Below are 22197 nucleotides of genomic sequence, written 5' to 3'. Positions count from 1 at the left end.
AAAACCAAATAAGACAATTGTGAAGTCACCCCACGCCCTCATGCAGATCACGAGCCTCAGTTGTCTCACAACGATAACCAACTAACAAAGAAGTACCTGCACACAAAGAATTAGTCGGGGGTCAGTAACTCACTGACACGAGTTAAACTGGTAGAGGTAAAGGAGTCCCAAAACAAACCTACAATAAAAACTTTTTTAGTGAATAAAAATGCACACATTATATCAATCCTAATACTTGCATACAATAGTAGACTTACCTGTCGACCCATGGTATGCTCTCAATCAACAGAGAGTTACTCACACTACAAAAAATATGGCTTTTTGGGACACACGCTTTTTACGTTTGTCCCTACAAAAGTTATAATAGGGGACAATGTTTTGTATTCGTCCCTGATAAATTTATATTATGGACAAATATATTTGTATTGGGGATGAAACAATCATCCCTGAAAAAATTGTGTTTTTAGTATAGTTACTGAGTCAATTAGGGACAAACAAAAAATTCGGCCAAAATAATATCTATACGGACAAATTTTAAGTGAAATTTTGTTTGGATGGAAAAATTTGGCGGACCTAATTTGGGCGCAAAAAATTGCCGCCAAATCTATTCCCAAATACCAAACGTGGGTACACGAGTGGGAGAGCTAAAAGAGAATTTCTGTAGGGTTTTCCCCATTTTCCTCTTCTCTACTTCTTCTTCCCTTGACCTACATTGATCTTCTCCAAGTTGTTGGTCAATAACAGGTTAGTATTCTTCTCTTCTTCTTGTTCTTCTTTATCTTCTTCTTACTGTGATTTTCTTGTTCATATTCTCAAAATCTTCTTTCCGTGTGGCAATAGAGACGTGCTCTTGCAGTTTCGATTCTCCAAATTTGCTGCTAAAAAAGCAGGTTGTTATTCTCCTCTTTTCTTCTTCTTCATATTCATTTTCTATTGTACATATTCTTGTCCAGTTCTTCTTCTTGTTCTGATTTCTTCGAAGAAAAGATTAACAAAATCGGTTTTGCAGCTTCAATTTCTTCTCCAAATTGTTGCAATACAATCAGGTTGGTCTTCTCCTCATCCCTCAAGAATCTGACATTGATAATCTCCCAAGAATCTAATTTGGTGCGGTTCTTTTTTCTCCTTCCACTTTGATTTTTCTCTAATATTGAAGAGGTTTTGAATTTGAATAGTGGAATTCAATAAGTAAAAGTCTCTATTTTTAAATGCAGTTTTGTTACTTCATCTTTAGTTTTAAATATATATACCTAACTTAACTAGATACGTTTTAGCCTAATCAATGTACTAGCATTCTCTCGAGAAAGTGGCTTACCCTTAGGTAGGTCAGCCCCTCTCCCATTAGGTGACTCAACAGTTATTGAAAATCTGACTTCGTGATAAATATATATACCTAACTTAACTAGATACGTTTTAGCCTCACAAAATTCGAATATTCAGGTCTTCCCTCCAATATTCGTGTTAGGACGAAGAACATATTCTCATTGGTACCTTAGCATGCAGCTACTTTGTCTGGTTTTGAAAAAGTATTTATTATATCAAAAGCAGAAATAATACCTTTTTCTTGTAAAAACATCTTTCACCCACCATCTCAGCAGATTCAGAACTCGCCCATTACGCCATCGACTGAGATGGGGTTTTTTAATACATTACTTATCTTATCACACACAGAAGTGGCACAACAAAAAGTGATATCCCAAACACCAAACCAGTCGGGTGGTCCGAGCTGTACAACCGCTGAGCTCTGAGGGTAAGAACAAACAAGCTTACAGGCCAATCGAGCAGTCAGAGGTACCAAATCCCTACGACTCGAGGGCCAACCTAAACGAGAATTCCGGCTAGAGAGTGGAGCACTACAACTGCTAAGATCCTTATGACTCGTCTCAGTCCACTTCGCCAATCACATATAACATATAAAATCAATACGTTTTCAAAACATCGATTATCACAAAGCAGTTCAAAACTATCACTTTGGTAGTCATTTGCGAGGAAAATTATCAAAACAATCAATCGGTAATCACCATCAACGATACAAACTTCATCGTAAAATCATTACCGACATAGACATAATCAGCGTCATAAACTTCAATGAAAATAACGGTATAAATCATGCAATATGATCGTCTATCCATCTACACATAGTGATGCATGCATATCTCCTACTCCTAACATGAATCTAGACGATAATATAAAAGAAAACAAAAGGTACCCATAACTTGTTTCAGCTCGAGCAACTCGCTCTACACTTGTTTCGGTTTTCATTCTGACAGCCTAGACAAGTATAAGACTTATATTCCTCGAGAAGAATCTTAAGATAACATAAATAACTCCGAAAGAACAATAAGAAAAGAAAGAAAAAAAGAGACTTGACTCGCATTAACGTCGAAAGAATCTCAGTGACCCTATCCTGTCTTAGATTCATTCTTGTCACAACTCTGATCCGTTTCGATCATACCATACATCGTTGGAAAACTAATTCAATTTGTAACATTGTGTTACTTAGTGCCTCGACCAAATTCCGAATGTACAATCCCCAAACTAGCAAAATACACGCACCATCAAATCAGATTATCCTATCAGCACATTGCATACTATAACATTCATAACTTTCTCGTACGAACTCTAAATTACTCAAACTATACCATTTCAGAAAGGTAACATTCTAAGTTACGACTTTCATGTTTCTGGAAAGTCCAGTTGGGTATTATAACAAACCCAAATTGTTCGACAACATTGAAATGATTTCAATCCCTCGAATCGTCGTTCGGTCAACAAACTATAACAATTAACCTCTCTAGCATTTATTAAATTCCACAATCCATTTAAATTATAGCTATCTCAATCCTAGAATTCCGTTAATTATGAAAAGTCCCCAAATTATAACCAACAAACCCTACAATTTCATAAATCTCAAACCCTAGCATTAAGAACAAGATAATTCAATCATAAAAAACTACAAAGGTTACCTTGATTAAGTATTCTTGAATTCTTCATGCATGTTTCTCAAACCTCCTACAAATTCGAATTCAACTCAATTAAACTCAATTCACGAAAACAATGAGTTGTAACGAGAGAAACAATAAATGACTTACCAAAAATCAATAAACTTAGGCCAAATCACATCACCAAAAATTAAGAATATTTAGGCCAAATCACATCCTAATGCTTTTAATTCGTTCGAAACAAGATTTCCGCTATGATTTATACTCTCCTTTCATCGATTGATTCATCTAAACATGAAACCCAAAGTGAAAATGACGAGCAACTCGTACCCATCTCATTTTTTTCCTTTAAACAGTCGAATTTACACTTTACTCTCTGTATTTGTCCTGAATGCAAAAAGCTCTGATCCCGACACAATCGCCTATTTAGTCCTTTTTTGACTTAGCTGATTGCAAATTAACCCCTAGTACAACTAAGTCATTTCCTTCTTTCATCAGAAACCCAGGATGTTACACAATGATTTATTTGTGGTATCTAATTCAATTATAACAAGTTGATCTTTATCGTCGTATGGAAATTTAGTGAAAGTGATTTTTGACTTCTGTCTGAACAAATTTGGGTTCAAATCAGAAGTTATAACTGTATCAGTGAAAGAAGATTAAAAAATCATTATACCATTGGTGAAGTTGGGTTCGTTTGGAATCTTTTTCATTTTTAATTTGAAAAGCAAAAATTCATCTTGATTTTTGTTTGTTCTGACATAGATATGGTTGTACGATAAGTAGAGAAGATATTTCATGGTCGTAATGTAGTTTTGGTCATTAATTCTTAGCATTTTATAAGGTATTAATTCCAACCTCTTATATATGTCCTTAATCTACAATAAGGTTGAAATGTGCAAATTGCATAAGGAGAATCCTGAAGTTCATAAATTTGAGAAGTTTAGAAAAGATAATCAGATAATGCTTCAGAGAGTTCATGTTATTTTGTGGTTGAATGAGCTTGACGAAGAAGAAAAAAAAATTAGGTCATCCTTTGAAAAAATTTCGCTAATTTGTTGTAGATACATAGTAATTATTTCTTGGATTTTCATCTTGAATACAATTAGAGAGACAACTATGATAAATTTACATTTGACATCAGGTTTAACTTATTATTGCATTCTAATGTGCATTCTTAATATAAAACCGAAGAGTGAAACAATATGATAAATTTATTACATAACTTTGTTCATCTATAAGATCCTAAAATAAATTAACGGCTTCAATTTGCTACTTAATGATTCAACTATTTTTTTTGTCCCTTTTCAATTAGTGTACTGTTTGGTACTGATTTTATCAAACATTTCTATAACCTTTGATTGATTCCTTATATTCACGGTCAATCCGATAAAGTAGATCATATACATGATGAAAAACATAAATTTTGACGTCAGATATATGTATACACTTAGATGTAATCGTTATCCTACTGACTGACTACTTATATGTTATAGTTTACTGAGTACTTATTATATGTTATCCTACTGGCTTTAAAACACAATTTCAATAATATTTGACTGAATAGGTTTCTGTAGTCACAATCAAACCGATATAGTAGATCACATACATGACAACAAACATGAATTTTGAGGTCATGTATATCTAGACACAAGAATGTATTTGTTATGGTAAGGCATACTTATTATATGTTATTGTTTGATCATATCATCATACCATTACAACCAATTGATAATCAATGGTGCACCCTGAGTTTAAAAGTACATTCAAATCCTCATTCTACGAGGCTTAAGATTACAATTGATGTACGTTTGAAATCCTATATAGAAACTTGAACGAGAGCGCAAATTACAGAACCATGTAAGTAGTGTTCTCACTAACTCATTTTCGTTGTTTCCTATAAATAAGGGGTTTAAAATGAACGTAGGTTTGAACCCGTAGATGTCTTTATTTAAATGAATTGTCTCATAGATGTTAAAGGTATTTTTACTAATACTTGTAAATGAAAGTCTAGAGATTTGTTCCATTAATGTTTTCTTTCCTTTTTAGGATTCTTTTTGCTTCTTAATTTTATCTTCGGTGTCCATGGATCCGATATATGTGTATCATTTTGTACACAACTACATCTTCTTCAAACACGAGAAAGAGAATATGAGACTTTACAACTTGGAAGCATATGCAATACTCACTCTTTTCGTTCCAATATGAAATGTTAAAACCTCTATAACATTTTCTATCATATTCACGAATAAGCTGGGTTGTTTTAAGAGTACAGTTTGATTTTAAACCGTAAATGTGGTCTTTTTAGTGTCGCTTGAACAATAATTTTTTTTTCTGTGTGGGTTATTTGTCTCTCCTTAATTAAACCATACTTTTACCTTTCAAAACGAGGTACATGTTCGTTTTAAAGTTAATTAAGGTTTATTTGTGGGGTGGATTTTTTGGGGCATAAAGAAAAATCTCTGGGGAATAAAGATTCAGTCAGTCAAGATTGACTTATGAGGCATATTTTCTTTTTACTCCAAAAATTCACTTGATTGTTTTTAACCCCCCTAATCTTCATCTTCACCTCCACCACCACCATAACTTCTTACCACCACTCCACCACCATCTCGGATCACCGCTCCCCACGCACATACACTTTCTCTCCCCCTCTCCCACTGTCTTTTTTGCATTCCATAAGTTGAATTTAGGGTTAGGGTTTTTGTGGAAGATTTAGGGTTGTTTCTTTTGTTTTCCTATTAGTTTATCTAAGGTTTCTGTAAATGCCATACAATCCGTTTATCTAGGGTTGTTACTTTTGTTTTCATTCTATTAGGGTCGTATAGAGATTTCTAGATCTGATTTCAAAAGTGAAAATACAAAGACGACAATGACAAATTAGTGTAGCTTCTTCACAACCAATTAGGGTTTCTCCTAATTTTTCGGATTATCATGAAGAAGATTGCGAACGCTTTTAGTAGAACTATAGCCAAATTTCGTTTTTTGATCTCTCAAGGTAAGGAGGGGCGGCTATCTTCATTGCTGTGTCTTTTGGATTTCATAAGTTGAATTTAGTAATGAGGATTGTGGATATTGAGTTGGAATGTCTAGTTACAAAGGGGACACATAAGGAACATCATAAGCTATGAGGAACTGCTTATGTATGAGGATCTTCACCTTGCCATTGGTTTGAAGATAGTGATTCTGCCTTGTTTATTAGATTTTATTCTTTAACTTGTTAATATCTTTACCATGAAATAGTCAGGAGGATGCAACAATTTTGATAGAAACATGAATTGAGAGACAACGAGAGTAGCAGGAGAGAGAGAGAGAGAGAGAGAGAGTACTAGAGAAGGAAAGAGAAAAATATGACGAAATGAAGGTTAAGGGGCAAACATCAAAAAGTTCGATTTTTGGACGTAAAACAAAGATGCCCCCTTGATCAATTTCTGTTGACCGAAATCTTTATGCCCCAAAGATTTTTTTTTATTCTCTAAAGTCCCGGCCTATTTGTGGCCGTGGAAATTCATGAAAAAAAAATGATCAACATCTCTTCTACGGCCATAAAAATCTATCTAGATGACATGTCTACTAAATTTCGCCGTGCGGGAAGCATGGACAATACCTAGTATTAAAGTAAAATTGTAGAAGTTAAAAATATTAATTTTGTATACTTCAATGAACTGGAGAAGATAAAGAAGGATAAAATAATTTACTCTTGGGATCAAATAATCTAACTCTTTACTCACTGTAATACTCCTTTTCAATTCATATACAAACGAAATGGGCGAGATTGCTATTTATAGCAATTGGTGCATGGAGGGAATCACCATGCATGGGACACCTCATGCACGGGTGTGAGAAGGTTAGAGTTATCTTAGGTCCAAAGCAAATTTCAAATTCTCCTTAATTTACACGTAAGGACATGCAAATGGAGGACCCCACATGTAATAGAAGTTATCCCACTTTGGATTGTGCTAATAGGACCCTATCTATAGGCACCCAAAATATTCATAAATGTGGGCAGCCACAATATAGATGTAACACTCCCCCTTAGATGACCACCATTCGAAATAACTGCCTCATTAAAACTTTGTCAGAAAAGAACAACCCTGCGGGTCTGCAGGATAAAATCTGATGAAGAAAAGAGTACAACAGAAGCGATTCTGAGTGGTGCTGGATACGGATATACTGCCTCGTTAAAACCTTGCCAGAAAAACCCATTGGGATAAAAACTGGACGAAGGAAAAAGAGTACAGAGCGTAGACATCCAGTACTAGTGATTTGAAAATCTTTACGTGATACTATTCTCCCCCTGATGAAAATCATATCGTGGACTGGTGTAGATTTACACCATCTGGTTATTCAAGCTTCTCATTCCGATGCCTTGTACTAATTTTCTGAAAGTCGTAGTAGGCAAAGACTTGGTAAACAAGTCGGCATAATTCTCACATGATTGAATCTTCTGAATATCAATTTCTCCATTCTTTTGTAGATGGTGCGAGAAAAATAATTTAGGTGCATTGTGTTTCGTTCTGTCACCTTTAATATATCCTTCCTTGATTTGAGCAATGCAAGCCGCATTGTCTTCATAAATAATGGTAGGCACCTTTGTAATTCCAGAAATATCGCATGATATTCTAATATGGCTAATAATGGACCTTAGCCATACACATTCTCTAGTAGCTTCATGAAGAGCAATAATCTCTGAGTGGTTGGAAGATGTAGCAGGCATACTTTGCTTACTTGATCGCCAAGAGAAAGCTGTACCGCCACTAGTAAAAACATAACCTGTTTGTGAAACTCCTTTATGTGGATCAGAGAGATACCCTGCATCAGTGTATCCTACTACTTGTGAACCATTGGATGGACTCTTTGGATAAAATAATCCCATATCAGTAGTTCCCCGAAGATATCGAAGAATTTGTTTCACACCCATCCAATGTCTTTTTGTCGGTGCCGAACTGAACCTGGCTAATACATTTACTGCAAAAGAAATGTCAGGTCTAGTACATTGAGCCAAATATAATAAAGCACCGATTGCACTTAAATATGGTACTTCAGGACCAAGTAGTGCTTCATTATCTTCTTTAGGACGATAAGGATCTTTTATAGTATCTAGAGATCTGACAACCATTGGAGTACTAAGAGGATATGAAGTGTCCATGTGAAATCTTTTCAAGACTTTTTCAGTATATAAATTTTGATGAATAAGTATGCCACTTGTGCTCTTCTCAATTTGTAAACCAATGCATAATTTTGTTTTTCCAAGATCTTTCATCTCAAATTCTTTCTTCAAATATTCTGCAGCTTTTGAAACATCTTCAACTGTCCCAATTAGGTTTATATCATCAACGTATATTGCAATGATAGCAAATCCAATATTAGATTTCTTAATGAACACACATGGACAAATCGGATAATTTACATAACCTTCCTTGGTCAAGTATTCACTGAGACGATTGTACCACATTCGCCCTGATTGCTTTAAACCATATAAAGCCCTATTAAGTTTAAGTGAATACATGACACGTGGTTCTCCTTCAGGTAACTTGAATCCTTCAGGGACCTTCATATAAATATCAGTATCTAGATTGCCATATAGATATGCAGTAACGACATCTAGTAGATGCATATCGAGTCCTTCTTGAGCGGCTAGACTGATTAAATATCTAAATGTAATGGCATCCATAACAGGAGAATATGTTTCTTCATAATCTATCCCAGGTTTTTGTAGAAACCCTTGTGCCACAAGTCGTGCTTTATAGCGAACGATCTCATTATTTTCATTGCGTTTTCTTACAAAAACCCATTTGAACCCAACTGGGTTTACATCCTTAGGTGTGAGAACCACTGGTCCAAAAACACTATGCTTATTAAGTGAATCTAATTCTGCCTGAATTGCATCTTCCCATTTTGACCAATCCGGTCTTTGTCGACATTCCTCAATAGAGCGTGGCTCATAATCATCATTCTTTTTCAGAATTGAGGTTGCCACCGCAAAAGAGAATACCTCATCGACAATTGTTTCATTTCGGTCCCACACTTCTTTTGAACATTCATAATTTATAGAGATTTCCTCATTGCTCGGTATCTCTGTCTCATCAAGGGTTTCACCCTCTTCAAGGGGTATTTGTTCAGAAAGTGTGGTTGTATCATTAATATTCTCTTCTAGAGAACTATTATTTTGTGATTGGTTCTTCCTCTTTCTAGGGATAGTATCTTTAGAACCAATTGGTCGTCCACGCTTCTGACGTATTTTAGATGATTCATTCGCTATAACAGTTTCTCCTGGTCCTTTAGGAATATTAATTCGTGCACGGGCATTAGCGGCCGGGATATATGATTCAGTTACCCTTGCTGCATCATTAAATGCATCTGGTAGTTTATTTGCAATGCCTTGCAAATGTATTATACTTTCTACTTCGAGCTCAGATTGATTTGTATAAGGATCAAAATGAGATAAACTTTGTGTATTCCAACATAATTCATTTTGTTTGTTATTCACTGCAGACGAATTTGCTCCCCTAATGGCGGGAAAACTGTTTCGTCAAAATGACAATCTGCAAATCTTGCAGTGAAAGTATCACCTGTCGTAGGTTCTAGATACCTGATAATAGATGGTGAATCAAAACCAACATATATCCCCATACGTCGTTGAGGTCCGAATTTTGTCCGTTTAGGAGGTGTAATTGGCACGTGCACCGCACATCCAAAAATACGCAAATGCGCTATATTTGGTTGATGACCCAAAACGAGTTGCAAAGGAGAATGTTGATCATTCGCAGTAGGTCGTAGCCGGATTAAAGCAGCAGCATGTAATACTGCAGATCCCCATGCAGAAACTGGCAACTTGGTTTTCATCAACATTGGGCGTGCAATCAGTTGTATATGTTTTATAAATGATTCTGCTAGACCATTCTGTGTATGAACATAAGCTACAGGATGTTCAACATCAATACCAACTGATATACAGTACGCATCAAAAGCCTTTGATGTAAATTCGCCTGCCCCATCAAGGCGTATGGACTTAATCGGAAAATCAGGGAAATGAGCTCGTAATCTAATAATTTGGGCAAGCAACCTTGCAAATGCATTATTACGAGTAGACAAAAGATTAACATAAGACCATCTAGCAGAGGCGTCTATCAATATCATGAAATATCGAAACGGTCCACATGGTGGGTGAATAGGACCACATATATCTCCTTGGATCCTTTCAAGAAATTTAGGAGATTCGATATGAACTTTTGTATGAGATGGTCTTACTATTAATTTTCCCAATGAGCAAGGTGTACAAGCAAAATCCTTGCTTATTAGAATCCTTTGATTCTGTAGTGGGTGTCCTTGAGAATTTCGAATGATTCTACTCATCATGGTAGATCCTGGGTGTCCCAAACGGTTATGCCAAAGTGTCGTCACACTTGGATCATAAAACTTCTGGTTTATGACAACATAAGATTCAACTGTTTTTATCCTTGTAATATACAATCCTGAGGAGAGAGTCGCCAATCTCTCGAGATCATGCTTCTGGCCCGAAGCAGTTGAAGTAATATATAAATATTCTTCATTATTTTCATCTCTAGTCTCAAGGTGATAACCATTTCGACGTATGTCTTTAAAGCTTAAAAGATTCTTTAAAGATCTGTTCGAATACAATGCATCGTCAATGGTTAATTTCGTACCACTTGGTAATATTATAATTGCTCTCCTAGAGCCGTCAATGAGACTAGATGAACCAGCGATAGTAATCGCATTAGCCTTAAACAATTTCAGAGTCAAAAAGTACTTTTTACTTCGAAAGATGGAATTTGTGGTTCCACTGTCTGCCAGACAAATATCTTCATCATCTCTCAAAAATGTACTTCTAGAATCCATACCTGTGGATTTGGTAATCTCCTTGAGTTGGATGGAATCTCCTTTATATCACGACTAGAGACTATCGTGCTGATAACGTTGTATACTTCAATGAACTGGAGAAGATAAAGAAGGATAAAATAATTTACTCTTGGGATCAAATAATCTAACTCTTTACTCACTGTAATACTCCTTTTCAATTCATATACAAACGAAATGGGCGAGATTGCTATTTATAGCAATTGGTGCATGGAGGGAATCACCATGCATGGGACACCTCATGCACGGGTGTGAGAAGGTTAGAGTTATCTTAGGTCCAAAGCAAATTTCAAATTCTCCTTAATTTACACGTAAGGACATGCAAATGGAGGACCCCACATGTAATAGAAGTTATCCCACTTTGGATTGTGCTAATAGGACCCTATCTATAGGCACCCAAAATATTCATAAATGTGGGCAGCCACAATATAGATGTAACATAATTCAGTTTTTATAAATATTTTGAGGGAAATAATAATAATAATAATTCTAATATCCAAATATACAAAACCCCTTCTATGATTTAATTTATTTTCCGCTTCCTGTTTCATCTTCGTTTTCAGTATCTCCGTCTTCATTCTTTCAATTTTCGTTTAATAATCTTCTCCTGGTTGGGTGGGGGGATTGTTTTACGGAAATACTAGAGAGAGAAACTAAGTAAGAACACCTAGAACAGAGGCAGAAGCTGTTTATGAGCATTTAATGGGTACTCTGGTTTTGGAACCAATAGGAAAACCGCCTCAATTCATTACAAGATCTAAAGACCAACAACACTTCTCTCAATTACTCCAACAAAACCCTCAATTCAAATTACACCAACTCAAACAAATTCAAGCACAACTCTTTCATAAATCTCTTCACCAAGACAATATCATTATAACTAAACTAATTTATATCTGTTCTAATTCTGGAACAATGAATTATGCAACCTCTCTTTTTAACTATATTGAAAAACCTGATCTTGTTTTATGCAATTCCATGTTAAGAGGTTATACTCAAAACAATCTCTTCCAACAAGCTCTCTTCTTTTACTTAGGGTTTTTGGAGAAAGGGTTTTTCCCAGATCACTATACATTTCCTTATGTTCTTAAAGCTTGTGGGTCTCTGTGTAATTTCATTCTTGGGCAACAAATTCATGCTTGTTTGGTTAAAAATGGAGGTGTTTCTGATGTTTTTGTATTGAATTCAATTCTTGATATGTACTTTAAGTGCTGTATGAATGGATTAGCTATTAGGGTTTTTCAGGAAATTTCGATACCGAATTCAACTTCTTGGAATATAATGGTGTCTGGGTTTTTAAGCTCTGGAGATTTGAAATCTGCTCAGGAATTGTTTGATGAAATGCCTGATAGAGATGTTGTTTCTTGGAATACCATGTTAAGTGCTTATGCAAAATGTGGAGACTTAGAAAATGCTTATAAATTGTTTAATGAGATGCCTGAGAGAAACTTAGTTTCATGGAATGCTTTAATCTCTGGGTATTCTCAGAATGGTCAGTATGATCAAGCTTTGTTAACCTTTTCGAAGATTTTGAAATCTGGAATCAAACCTGATAAGAACACAATACTATCTGTTGTATCAGCTGCAACTGCAATAAGTTCACCCGATGATGAAGTAGTTCAACAGATCGTTCGTTTTGCGAGAACATCAAATTCAGTTTCTGTTTTAACAGCAGTCTTGAATTTATATGCGAAGCTTGGGAGGATCGATGATGCTAGAAAGGTCTTCGAAGAGATTTCCGAGAAAGATATTGTTACATGGAACACTATTATTGCTGGGTATTCACAAAACCAGAAACCCTTTGAAGCAATTGAATTATTTCGCAAAATGCAGTCAGATATAAACGTTAAGATCAAACCTGATAAACTAACAATGGTTAGTCTGATATCATCCTGCTCGCAGATGGGTGCGTTATCTCTTGGAGAATGGGTTCATGCTTACATTGAGAAGAATGGCATCGAAGTAGATGATTTCATGGCAAGTGCACTTATTGACATGTACGCTAAATGTGGAGATTTAGATCGATCTCTTTCTGTTTTTGAATCAATCCAAGGAAAGGATTTAGCTACTTGGAATTCAATGATCAAAGGATTAGCGATTCACGGGTTAGGAAATGAAGCTCTCGAGATGTTCTCTCAGATGGAAAAGAGTTCTGTGACGCCTAATGATATTACCTTCATAGCTCTGCTTAGTGCTTGTAGTCATGGAGGTTTGCCCGGAAAAGGACTGGAGTTATTCGAACTGATGCAGAGAAAGTACAATATTGTTCCTCGAATAGAACACTATGGTTGTGTTGTTGATCTGCTTAGTCGAGCTGGGAAATTATTCGATGCATATGAATTTGTCAAGAGTATGCCTATCAAGCCCGACAAGGTTGTCTGGGGTGCATTACTTAGTGCATGTCGATCTCATCAAAACGTCGAGTTAGCTGAACAGGCGGCTTCCAATCTTGCTGCGTTGGATCCAACTCACGATGGTAATTACGTCCTTCTGTCAAACGTTTACGCCTCCGCTGGAAAATGGGAAAATGTGAAAGAAGTGAGGGATCGAATGAGAGAGAAGAAAGTGCAGAAAAGTCCTGGGTGTAGTTCGGTTGAAGTTGAAGGTGTTATTCATGAGTTTACAGCAGGAGATAGAACTCATCCCAAAACCGAAGAGATTTATACAGCTTGGGATGAGATTGTTAAGAGAATCAAACCAATGGGTTATGAGCCTAATATAGGATTCTCGTTGAAGAACTTGAACGAAGAAGATAAAGAGGAGTCATTGAATCGTCATAGTGAGAAGTTGGCTTTAACATTTGCACTTATAAGTTCAAGAAATTTAGAACGTAACCCACCAATCAAGATTGTGAAAAACTTGAGGATTTGCGGAGATTGCCATAGAGCTATGGAGTTGGTATCTGAGCTTAAAGGGAGAGAGATAACTATAAGGGATCGAAATCGTTTTCACCATTTTAAAGCAGGTACATGTTCTTGTGGAGGTTATTGGTGATATGTGAATAAAATTACCTTATTTGATTCTAAATTTCATGGATGCAAAAACAAGTCTAGAGAAACTGTTCGGTAATCTGGTGTGCTAAACAATATGAAGGTTACTCGGATGGATCATGTAAAACTTGATCATGGCCGATATTCTATGAACATGCAAGCCAATAAGCGTATAATCCAGTTGATTGGAAGAGGTCCTCCAAACCGAACGAGAAGATCTGCACGTGTTTGAAGGGTATGGGTGGTGGATAGATCATGGATCCGAAATCAGTTCCAGATATTTCAATAATGCAAACAGGATCTGAACCAAAACCTTGAATTACGTCGAGTGGAATGATGTTGGTGGGTATGGGTGGTGGATAGATCATGGACAATATGGTTGATACTGAGACTGCTGTTACATCAGACGGTATTAGAGCCAGGGAAAATTATCTATTAGGTGGTGGTTGATATTTATGAAAATCCTGAAAAAAAATAACATCGGCAAAAACAGAGATGCTAGCAACAGAAACAATCTGAGTTGAATTAAATACATATGTATGGAGTGTTCTCCTTATTACTATCTTACACAAACCAGAGTTCTTCAGTAATAGTGAAAATATACAACCATCTCGAATCGAATACAACTATCTTCAGTCTAAAGCATCAAAAATTTCTCAATAGTAGTAATAAATTAAATCTATATCTATATGATTTGTTGGTTTTACAGAGCTAAATTACCATGGACGAACACTTTGTTCAGTTGGGGATCCAGGAACGAAAGGCATAAACCCTCGCCCTCCAAACGTAGGTCGCATAACTGAATTGTCAAATTTACGCCAATAATGGTGGACAGTGTGAGATGGTGTAGAAAGAAGCATTCGCAGGCTAGTCGGACGAGTTAACTGTTGGGTCTGTGCGGTGTTCGCCTCGGAATCGTGACCATTTCCTAACAGTGGAATTGTAAAAGACTTGGGACTAGATGGCTCAGATGATAAGTTCCTTGTTAGGTTTGCTTGAGGTATTAGGTATCTCACTAGAGGCTTTGTTATCAACCCAAATACCTGAGTGAAGCGAAAAACTTTAAACCAATATATGTACCATAAGAAGCTTCATCAGAAGAAATGCTCATACAAGGAAGAAGATAATCTTACCACTGTACTGAAAAGAACAACAGTTATGGTGCTCGTGATCATCATAGCATTTCCAGTCAGTTGAGTATAGCCAGCAGTTGTAAACTGCATCCAAGTAGAGAGACATGAGCAAAGAATTTATGTTTTGCACACAAAATATTGATATAAAGGAGTGAGCTGAGAATTATATGCGCTACTAGTTAAGTCAGCAGAGGAAAACAGGAAGAAATCTAGAACAGCGGCTCTGCCATGAACTTTCCTATTTCGGGGCCAGATTCCATCGTTTAGGCCTTCAAAATAGAAGTTTTGTTATTATTTTCTACTTTTTTTTTCGAGACTTTCTTGTTTTTCTAGATTCTGCATTGAAGACGATCTACCATTCAATAATATTTGAGTTTTATCTTCAGTTGAGATTTTCTTTTTTAGTTCTCAGGGTTCCCAAATCCCAAGTTTTTCACTGCGTCAAGATTGAGGGTGTAGTATATCGTTGTTCTTTGAGATCATGTAAATTATCCAAAAAGAATATTACCTTCTTATAAGCAAGTGCGACAGATACTGCACCTCTGATCAGACCAGCCCACCAAACAATAACCTGGGAATCATAATTTGGACTATAGTACTTCAATTGGTTCAGGTTGGGAAGGAACTTCAAACTAAAGATGCGGGTCGCTTACTTGCTGCCTTAAGGTAATTTTATCATTAGGAGACTTCTTAGTTAAGTTGGATAAGAAGGATAAAGGGAAAACGAAAGCTGCCCGTCCAACTAAAACCAAGCCCAGCAATACTGAGCTCACCCCAATTGATTTTCCAAGACTGCAGAAAAGAAAGTCAGCCAGTGAGAATAAAGCAATTATTCGGCGATGAGAAATAGAATGAGAGTTGGAGTTGTTTCATGGGATGAATTACCTAGAACTAACAACTTTCCATTTCTCAATATCCAATGCATCCATACCGACGTATAAGAAGATAAATATCTCCGCTATGAATGACATTGTCGCGAAAGTATGCCTAGAACAGATAAGAAAGTTAGCTAAATTCCTCGACCGAAGTGCCAGAGAAAGAAGACTATGTTAACAATATATTCTAATAGTTTTTAACGAGATTTTCGTATGTTAGAACCTACTTGGTAGTGATTCTTGAACTTTCGGTCACATTATGCCAGGTATAGTGGGACATGACGATTCCACAGAAGAACACAGTGAGAATAGCACTTAACTCAAATAACTGCCATGAAAAATTCAAAGTTAACCAATATCAGGATCACCGTAAAGAAGTTTTTGAATTCATTCAATCTCATGAAAGATGTGAAATAAATACACGATTGGAGGGTGTGTTCATTAGAAACTTACCTCAGACAACATGTAGGAAAGGTAAGCCATAAGTATCATAAGTGCAACCTCCCGATCAGTGGAGTGTCTGAAATTGAGAGAACACAAACTATTACCACATTTTCAGGGAAAAGGATTAAGTACTAGAAATTCCCAATAATTTATATCATTCTGTTACAAAGATTAAACCTTATAAAGAAATTTCACTGATAAGTGTGAAAAGTAAAGAGTCACTAACCTGCCGAAGTACAATTTTCTAATAATATATGCGCTAAGCAGACCAGCCTAAAGTGGAAAAGAAAGAAGTTTCAGGACTGTTTTCAGTAAAGAAACCAAAAGTAGTAGTAGAAAAGGAAAAACAAGAAACTTTCAGCAGTTCACTTAAACAATTGAGCGAGAGACTCACGAAAACTCCCAGCAACGTGCTTATGGTAAATAAATATAAGAAGTTGCCCATAAGCTGCAAGGCAGTGGTGGAGTTGATGCGAGTCAAATCAAAGCTCTGAATTGCATTAAAAAGCACCACTGAAGTGGCGTCATTGACGACACCTTCTCCAAATACCAAACTGTAAAGTAGAGGTGTCTCGTCCTGATTAAGCACCTGTATCAGAGGACAATATGGAAAAAAAATAAATTAGTTTGCGGAATTTGGGTTTTGATTGTTGAAGTGGCATTGCAATTTTAGACACGTCTCGTACCTGCAAGGTGCACACAGAATCTGTAGCAGAAAATATAGTTCCAATTGCTGCAAAGGACAAAAGCGAAAACAGCTTATGGCCTACGAATAAGTAGAGCAAAACCCAACAAAGGAAGTACGAAACAATGCAGAAACTGAAAAAGAATGTTATGAAGAGTACCAAGATAATCTCCAATTTCCAAGGAACCTACATTCATCTTTTTGAATAATTGGGTAGCACCTGGAATCCGAAAAGTATAAATATTGGTGAAGAAAAAATACGTCAAGAAGTAGTACTAACTGCATTGTGCTTCAAGGATGTAAAAGTCAAATTTCTCCTAAAGCAGGTTCATAGTACTCAAACACATAAATGTGGTTCCATATCATTCCTTTCATAAAGTTAAAAAAAAATGTTCCGAGCCTCATCGCCCAACTGCCCAACATACACTAGTCATTTCCGGCCTTAAAAAACAGAGGAAGTAAATACTACTTGTACCCATTGTGCATTTACCAACCAGTCTCATGAGAAACTTCGAAAAAATTGTGTTCATATCATAAACTTCATTTGTATCACTAATAGATAGAAGTACACTTGAGTAGAAGAAAAGAATACCTAAGAAAACGATTCCAAAAGATATTAATGTACCAACAACACCGAAGAGGATGATCGTCATGAAGTTACGAAAGAATTGCTTCTTTTTAACCTGGAACCTAATAAGAAAACAAAACAGAATAGAGAAAAGGAAAATTTTGAAGATCAAACCGAAATGAAATATAACTAAAATAACTCCATCATGTGGTTGTAGTCCAAGGGCCTAACTTGCCCACAAAGGGGTCTTGCTCACTCTTGCACCCATCTCACATCAAAAGCTAGCTCAAGAGGTAATACTTTCCGTAACACTCACAAAGTGATCACCACCCCCCTTCCACAACTATTCTAGTGCTAATACCGACTATTTCGTCTCATGCGGTGGACCTAGAAAACTATCTTCCCCTCAACAATGGACCTGAAAGACTTCAATAAACCCAAATCTAAACCCATTCATCGACTCTGATACCATTTGTGGGTGTAGTCCATGGGACTTACTTGCCTCTGAAACCCAAAGTGGTCTTGGGCCGGACACCAATGTGGGACTAACACCAACATTTTTGTCTCTCGCATCGGACCTAGAAGACTATCTTCCCCTCCACAATGGACTTCCATGAGACTTACTTCCCCCAAAACCCAAAGTGGTCTAGGGCCTAACACCAATGTGGGACTAACACCAATATTTTCGTCTCTCGCATCGTCCCTAGAAGACTATCTTCCCCTAAAAAATGGACTTCCATGACCCCCCCCATCCCCCCATCCCCACCCCCGAAACCCAAAGTGGTCTTGGGTCTAACACCAATGTGGGACTAAAACCAACACAACCCTCATGGAAACTAAAACTGTTAAAGAATCAAAGATACTAAAAAAAGCAGAAATTAAAAACTAACCCAGCATTAAAAATAATAGGAGGAAGAAGATAAATGAAGAAAAGATCTTGACTAAAAACCATAAGACGAGATTTTGTTCCTCCAGTTGTTATTAAAATTACACATCCAGTACAAAGACCCTGCCAACAATCAAACATCAATTACTTACAATTGGAAGTTAAAATTCAAGAAACAAAATCAGTAAACTAAACTAAACTTACAATAACAATAGCTGTAATTGATTCGTTCATCCATCGATTCTCTTCTAAAAGATGACCAATAACAATACAACCACAAAGAAGCGTTACAAATAAATTAATCGAAACAACTCCTGCATATTTTTCAGAGAACAATATATTATACATCATTACTTCCTCCATCATCTTCCAACCGATCCGAACCCTAAAAACCCACAATCAGAAAACGGTTTCACGATTCAGTTTTTCTCTTCACTGTCCATAACTATTCAAATTCTACTAAAATTCAGCTGCTTCAATTATATCAAACTCAAAGCATTTATGCGAGAATATAGTACAACAGTTAGGATCAATTCTAGAGAGAGAAAGAGATCAATAGATATAGAGAGAGAGAGAGAGAGAGAAAATATCGGCCAGAAGATCTGAGGGTACGTTAATGGAAGCAAGTGTTAGTATTTGTTCTTTTTCTAATTCAAGAAAATTACGATGATTAGTTTTTAACTTTAAGCTACTAATTAACACCGTTAGATTAAAAAAGATGATATTTTTGTGAGACACGAGGAATATCGAAAGGTAGTTTAAGCTAAGGGAGTACGATAATAATGATGCTCCTTTTTGAGGATGATAACAATGAATGAGTGATAGAGGATTCCCCTGTGGGCCAATAGGATACTTTTATTTTTCCTAGAGAGAGAATATTAATTTTTGTGGATCAGTGGATGAGGAGTAGAAGAAGGTCCTATCGTGCTTTTTTTTTTTTTTTTTTTTTTGTTGAAACGGTCCTATCGTGCTTTAATTGAAAGAAAAAAAAAAAGTATAATCTTCCATTTTAGAAGTTAAGGGTTCGAAACATATGCTTAACTATTCAAAAAAAAAAGGTCCTATCGTGCTTTAATTACAGCAAACCCAAATTGATGAACTAGCCTCTGCCTCTCAAAATTCACCTTTTAATTTGGTCAGCGCTTTGGGGAAAACTAAATAGTTTCCGGAGTGTGAAGACTTGGTCAAAAGTTGGTCAATTGTGTTTGACAATTTTATTTTGGAAGTTGTCAGAGGGAAAAATAAAAAGAGTTAATTCCTATATGGCCCCCTACTTTGTGACCAGCTTCCTTTATGGCCCCCTTTTTTTCGTAAATTCAAATATGGCCCCCTATTTTCAAGTAAATGTCCTAATTGTCCTTCCTATTTATAATTTTTCAAAATAAAATTAAATACATTCCACCTCACCTCTATCTCCACCTCACATGTCTCTCCACCTCACCTCTCTCTCTCCACCTTTCTTTCTCTCTCTCTCTCCACTTTTTTTTTCTCTCTCTCTCCACTTTTCTTTCTCTCTCTTTCCACTTTTCTTTCTCTGTCTCTCTCTTTCAACCTCACCCTCTTTGTCTTCCCCTGCAAGGTCGCCGGCCGGAAAATTTTCCGGCTAGCGTCCTTAAAAAAAAAAAAACTCTCATCTCTCTCTCTCAAAAGATTCCAGCGAAGGGGTTACCCTTCGCTGGAATCTGTTGAACCAGACCTTTAGGTCGCCGGAATCTTTTGACAGAGAGAGATGAGAGTTTTTTTTTTAAGGTTGCCGGCCGGAAATTTTTCCGGCCGGCGACATACCGGAGATGACAGAGAGAAGAGAGTTTTTTTTTATTTTTTAAGGTCGCCGCCCTGAAAATTTTCCGGCCGGCGAACTTAATCGGAGAAGACAAAGTGAGGTGGAGAGAGAGAGGGAGGTTAGGTGGAGAGAGGGGTGAGGTGGAGAGAGATAGAGAGAGAGGTGAGGTGGAGAGAGAGAGAGAGAGATGAGGTGGAGAGAGAGAGAGAGAGAGAGAGAGGTGAGGTGGAAATAAATATGTTTTTAATATTTTATTTAGAAATTAGGAAGGACAATTAGGACATTTACTTGAAAATAGGGGGCCATATTTGAATTTACGAAAAAAAAGGGGCCATAAAGGAAGCTGGTCACAAAATAGGGGGCCATATAGGAATTAACTCAAATAAAAACCCCCACCTCACCTCTCTCTCTCTCCACCTCATCTTCTCTCTCCCTACCATTCTCTCTATCTCTTCTCCGATCAGGTCGGCGGCAGGAAAATGTTCCGGGCGGCGACCATTAAAAAAAAAAAAAAAATTCACTCATTCTCTCTCTCTCTCTCTAGAAACTCCGGCGAAGGGGTTTCCCTTCGCGGGGTTCCGGTCTATTGAAGAACAGACCGGAACTGGTATGTTCTTTAACAGACCAGATCGGGTCTGTTCTTCAACAGACCGGAACTGATCTATTGAAGAACAGACCGATCTGTTCTTCAACAGGGCAGATCGGTCTGTTGAAGAACAGACCGGAACTCCGGCGAAGGGAAACCCCTTCGCCGGAGTTTCTAGAGAGAGAGAGTGAGTGAAAATTTCTTTTTCTTTTTTTTCATGGTCGCCGCCCGGAAAATTTTCCGGCCGGCGACTTAATCGGATAAGAGAGAGAGAGAGAATGGTAGGGAGAGAGAAGATGAAGTGGAGAGAGAGAGAGGTGAGGTGGAGAGTTTTTTATTTTGAACCATATTCCCCATAAAATATGTTTTCCCATAAACTTTTTAAAATTTTGCGTGTTCCCTTTAAAATTTCACACCCCGGAAACTATTTAGCTTTTCCCAAAGCGCTGGCCTTTAATTTCAACCCAAAGGGTAGGGGACGGACTTTCTTAGAGACTGGGAGTCCCGAGTGGAGGGGCTCATAATCCCAATTATAGTCAGTTTTATTATAGCGGATAGATGGGACATTTTCATGACCCATCAAACATCCCCAAACTTAGATTTTGCTAGTCCTCGAGCAAAACAAAATAAAAGAAAAACCTTACTCACTTTCGGAGGAATCCCGGTTGCATTTAGCATATGCAACAAGCCGTTAAACCCCTAGGTTACCCTAGTGGACGAGTGTGGTCTCGTGAGGGTTTCCATAGATGACACCCACAAACATCATGGTTTCAAATACACAAGGGTCCAAAATCCAAATCGTAGATAAGCATGATTCATATAGTAAAGGGTTTAAGCATGTCAACACATAATGAATCAAGTAAATAAGTTCATGTGAAAGCTAAAGATCTCCTCATCAATGGTCTTACCCTAAAATGCAAGTGTCATACCATAATGAGCACATCTATGTTCCGAAGTCACAAAACCTTGATTCCCTAGTTAGTACATTTCGCCTCGACTTCGGCCTCACGGACATACACTCCAAATATGAAATCACTCAAGAATGGTTCGCTCGTATGTGTGAGTGTGATCACTTAAATAGGACTCAACACATAAAAAAGGGTGAGGACAACATTTTGGAACAAATGATCTTCGAAAAGGAATTAGCCACTAATAGAGTGGGGAAGCTCACTCACCCTTCTCACCCATTCTACCCTCTAAAAATGTCTTCTAAAGTTTAGCGGATACTAGAGATGGATGATGATGGTGGAATCCCGAGAATGTCGAACTCTTCATTATGGTAGAACCTCTTAAGCATCTCAACATTTGTTTCTTGCTTCGAATACTTATTCATGAACAAAAACACCAACACATATATGCAATCACATCACCCACACAAAAGAGCTAACAGATGCTCAAAAATACACAAAAATCACTTTATTTCACTC

The 22197-nt window shown here is 36.9% G+C and overlaps 1 protein-coding gene and 1 pseudogene across 2 annotated transcripts; one reads left to right on the top strand and one right to left on the bottom strand.

The window, feature by feature from the left end:
* The first annotated feature begins 11267 nt into the window (after nt 1-11267).
* On the top strand, nt 11268-14462 carry LOC147537133 (pentatricopeptide repeat-containing protein At1g08070, chloroplastic pseudogene; annotated as a pseudogene). The gene has a single exon (XR_015225163.1). The product of XR_015225163.1 is annotated as a pentatricopeptide repeat-containing protein At1g08070, chloroplastic pseudogene (transcript).
* LOC147537132 (sodium/hydrogen exchanger 1-like) lies at nt 14307-19327 on the bottom strand. Its single transcript, XM_086640185.1, has 14 exons — nt 18606-19327; nt 18406-18524; nt 17540-17637; nt 17108-17167; nt 16949-16995; nt 16657-16851; nt 16489-16535; nt 16272-16338; nt 16046-16146; nt 15829-15930; nt 15597-15735; nt 15452-15514; nt 14944-15027; nt 14307-14853 (listed from the first exon to the last, which is right to left on the bottom strand). The coding sequence occupies exons 1-14, from the start codon at nt 18765-18767 to the stop codon at nt 14527-14529; spliced, it is 1611 nt and encodes a 536-aa protein (XP_086496311.1). The 5' UTR covers nt 18768-19327; the 3' UTR covers nt 14307-14526.
* Between the last annotated feature and the right edge of the window lie 2870 nt (nt 19328-22197).

The sequence above is a fragment of the Eschscholzia californica genome, unplaced genomic scaffold (assembly GCF_041429995.1).
Source record: "Eschscholzia californica isolate CP2 unplaced genomic scaffold, dmEscCali1.0.p SCAF_5, whole genome shotgun sequence".
Taxonomy (NCBI): domain Eukaryota; kingdom Viridiplantae; phylum Streptophyta; class Magnoliopsida; order Ranunculales; family Papaveraceae; genus Eschscholzia; species Eschscholzia californica.
Note: the sequence above shows the minus strand (reverse complement) of the source record. Positions and strands in the feature narration are given on the sequence as shown.

Excerpts from the sequence above, each read along its gene's own strand:
- LOC147537132 (XM_086640185.1), bottom strand. The coding sequence starts at position 18,767 with ATGATGGAGGAAGTAATGATGTATAATATATTGTTCTCTGAAAAATAT. Across the intron at positions 16,339-16,488 it reads AGAAAATTGTACTTCGGCAG|ACACTCCACTGATCGGGAGG; the intron begins GTTAGTGACTCT and ends TCTCAATTTCAG. Across the intron at positions 15,515-15,596 it reads AAATTACCTTAAGGCAGCAA|GTTATTGTTTGGTGGGCTGG; the intron begins GTAAGCGACCCG and ends TATGATTCCCAG.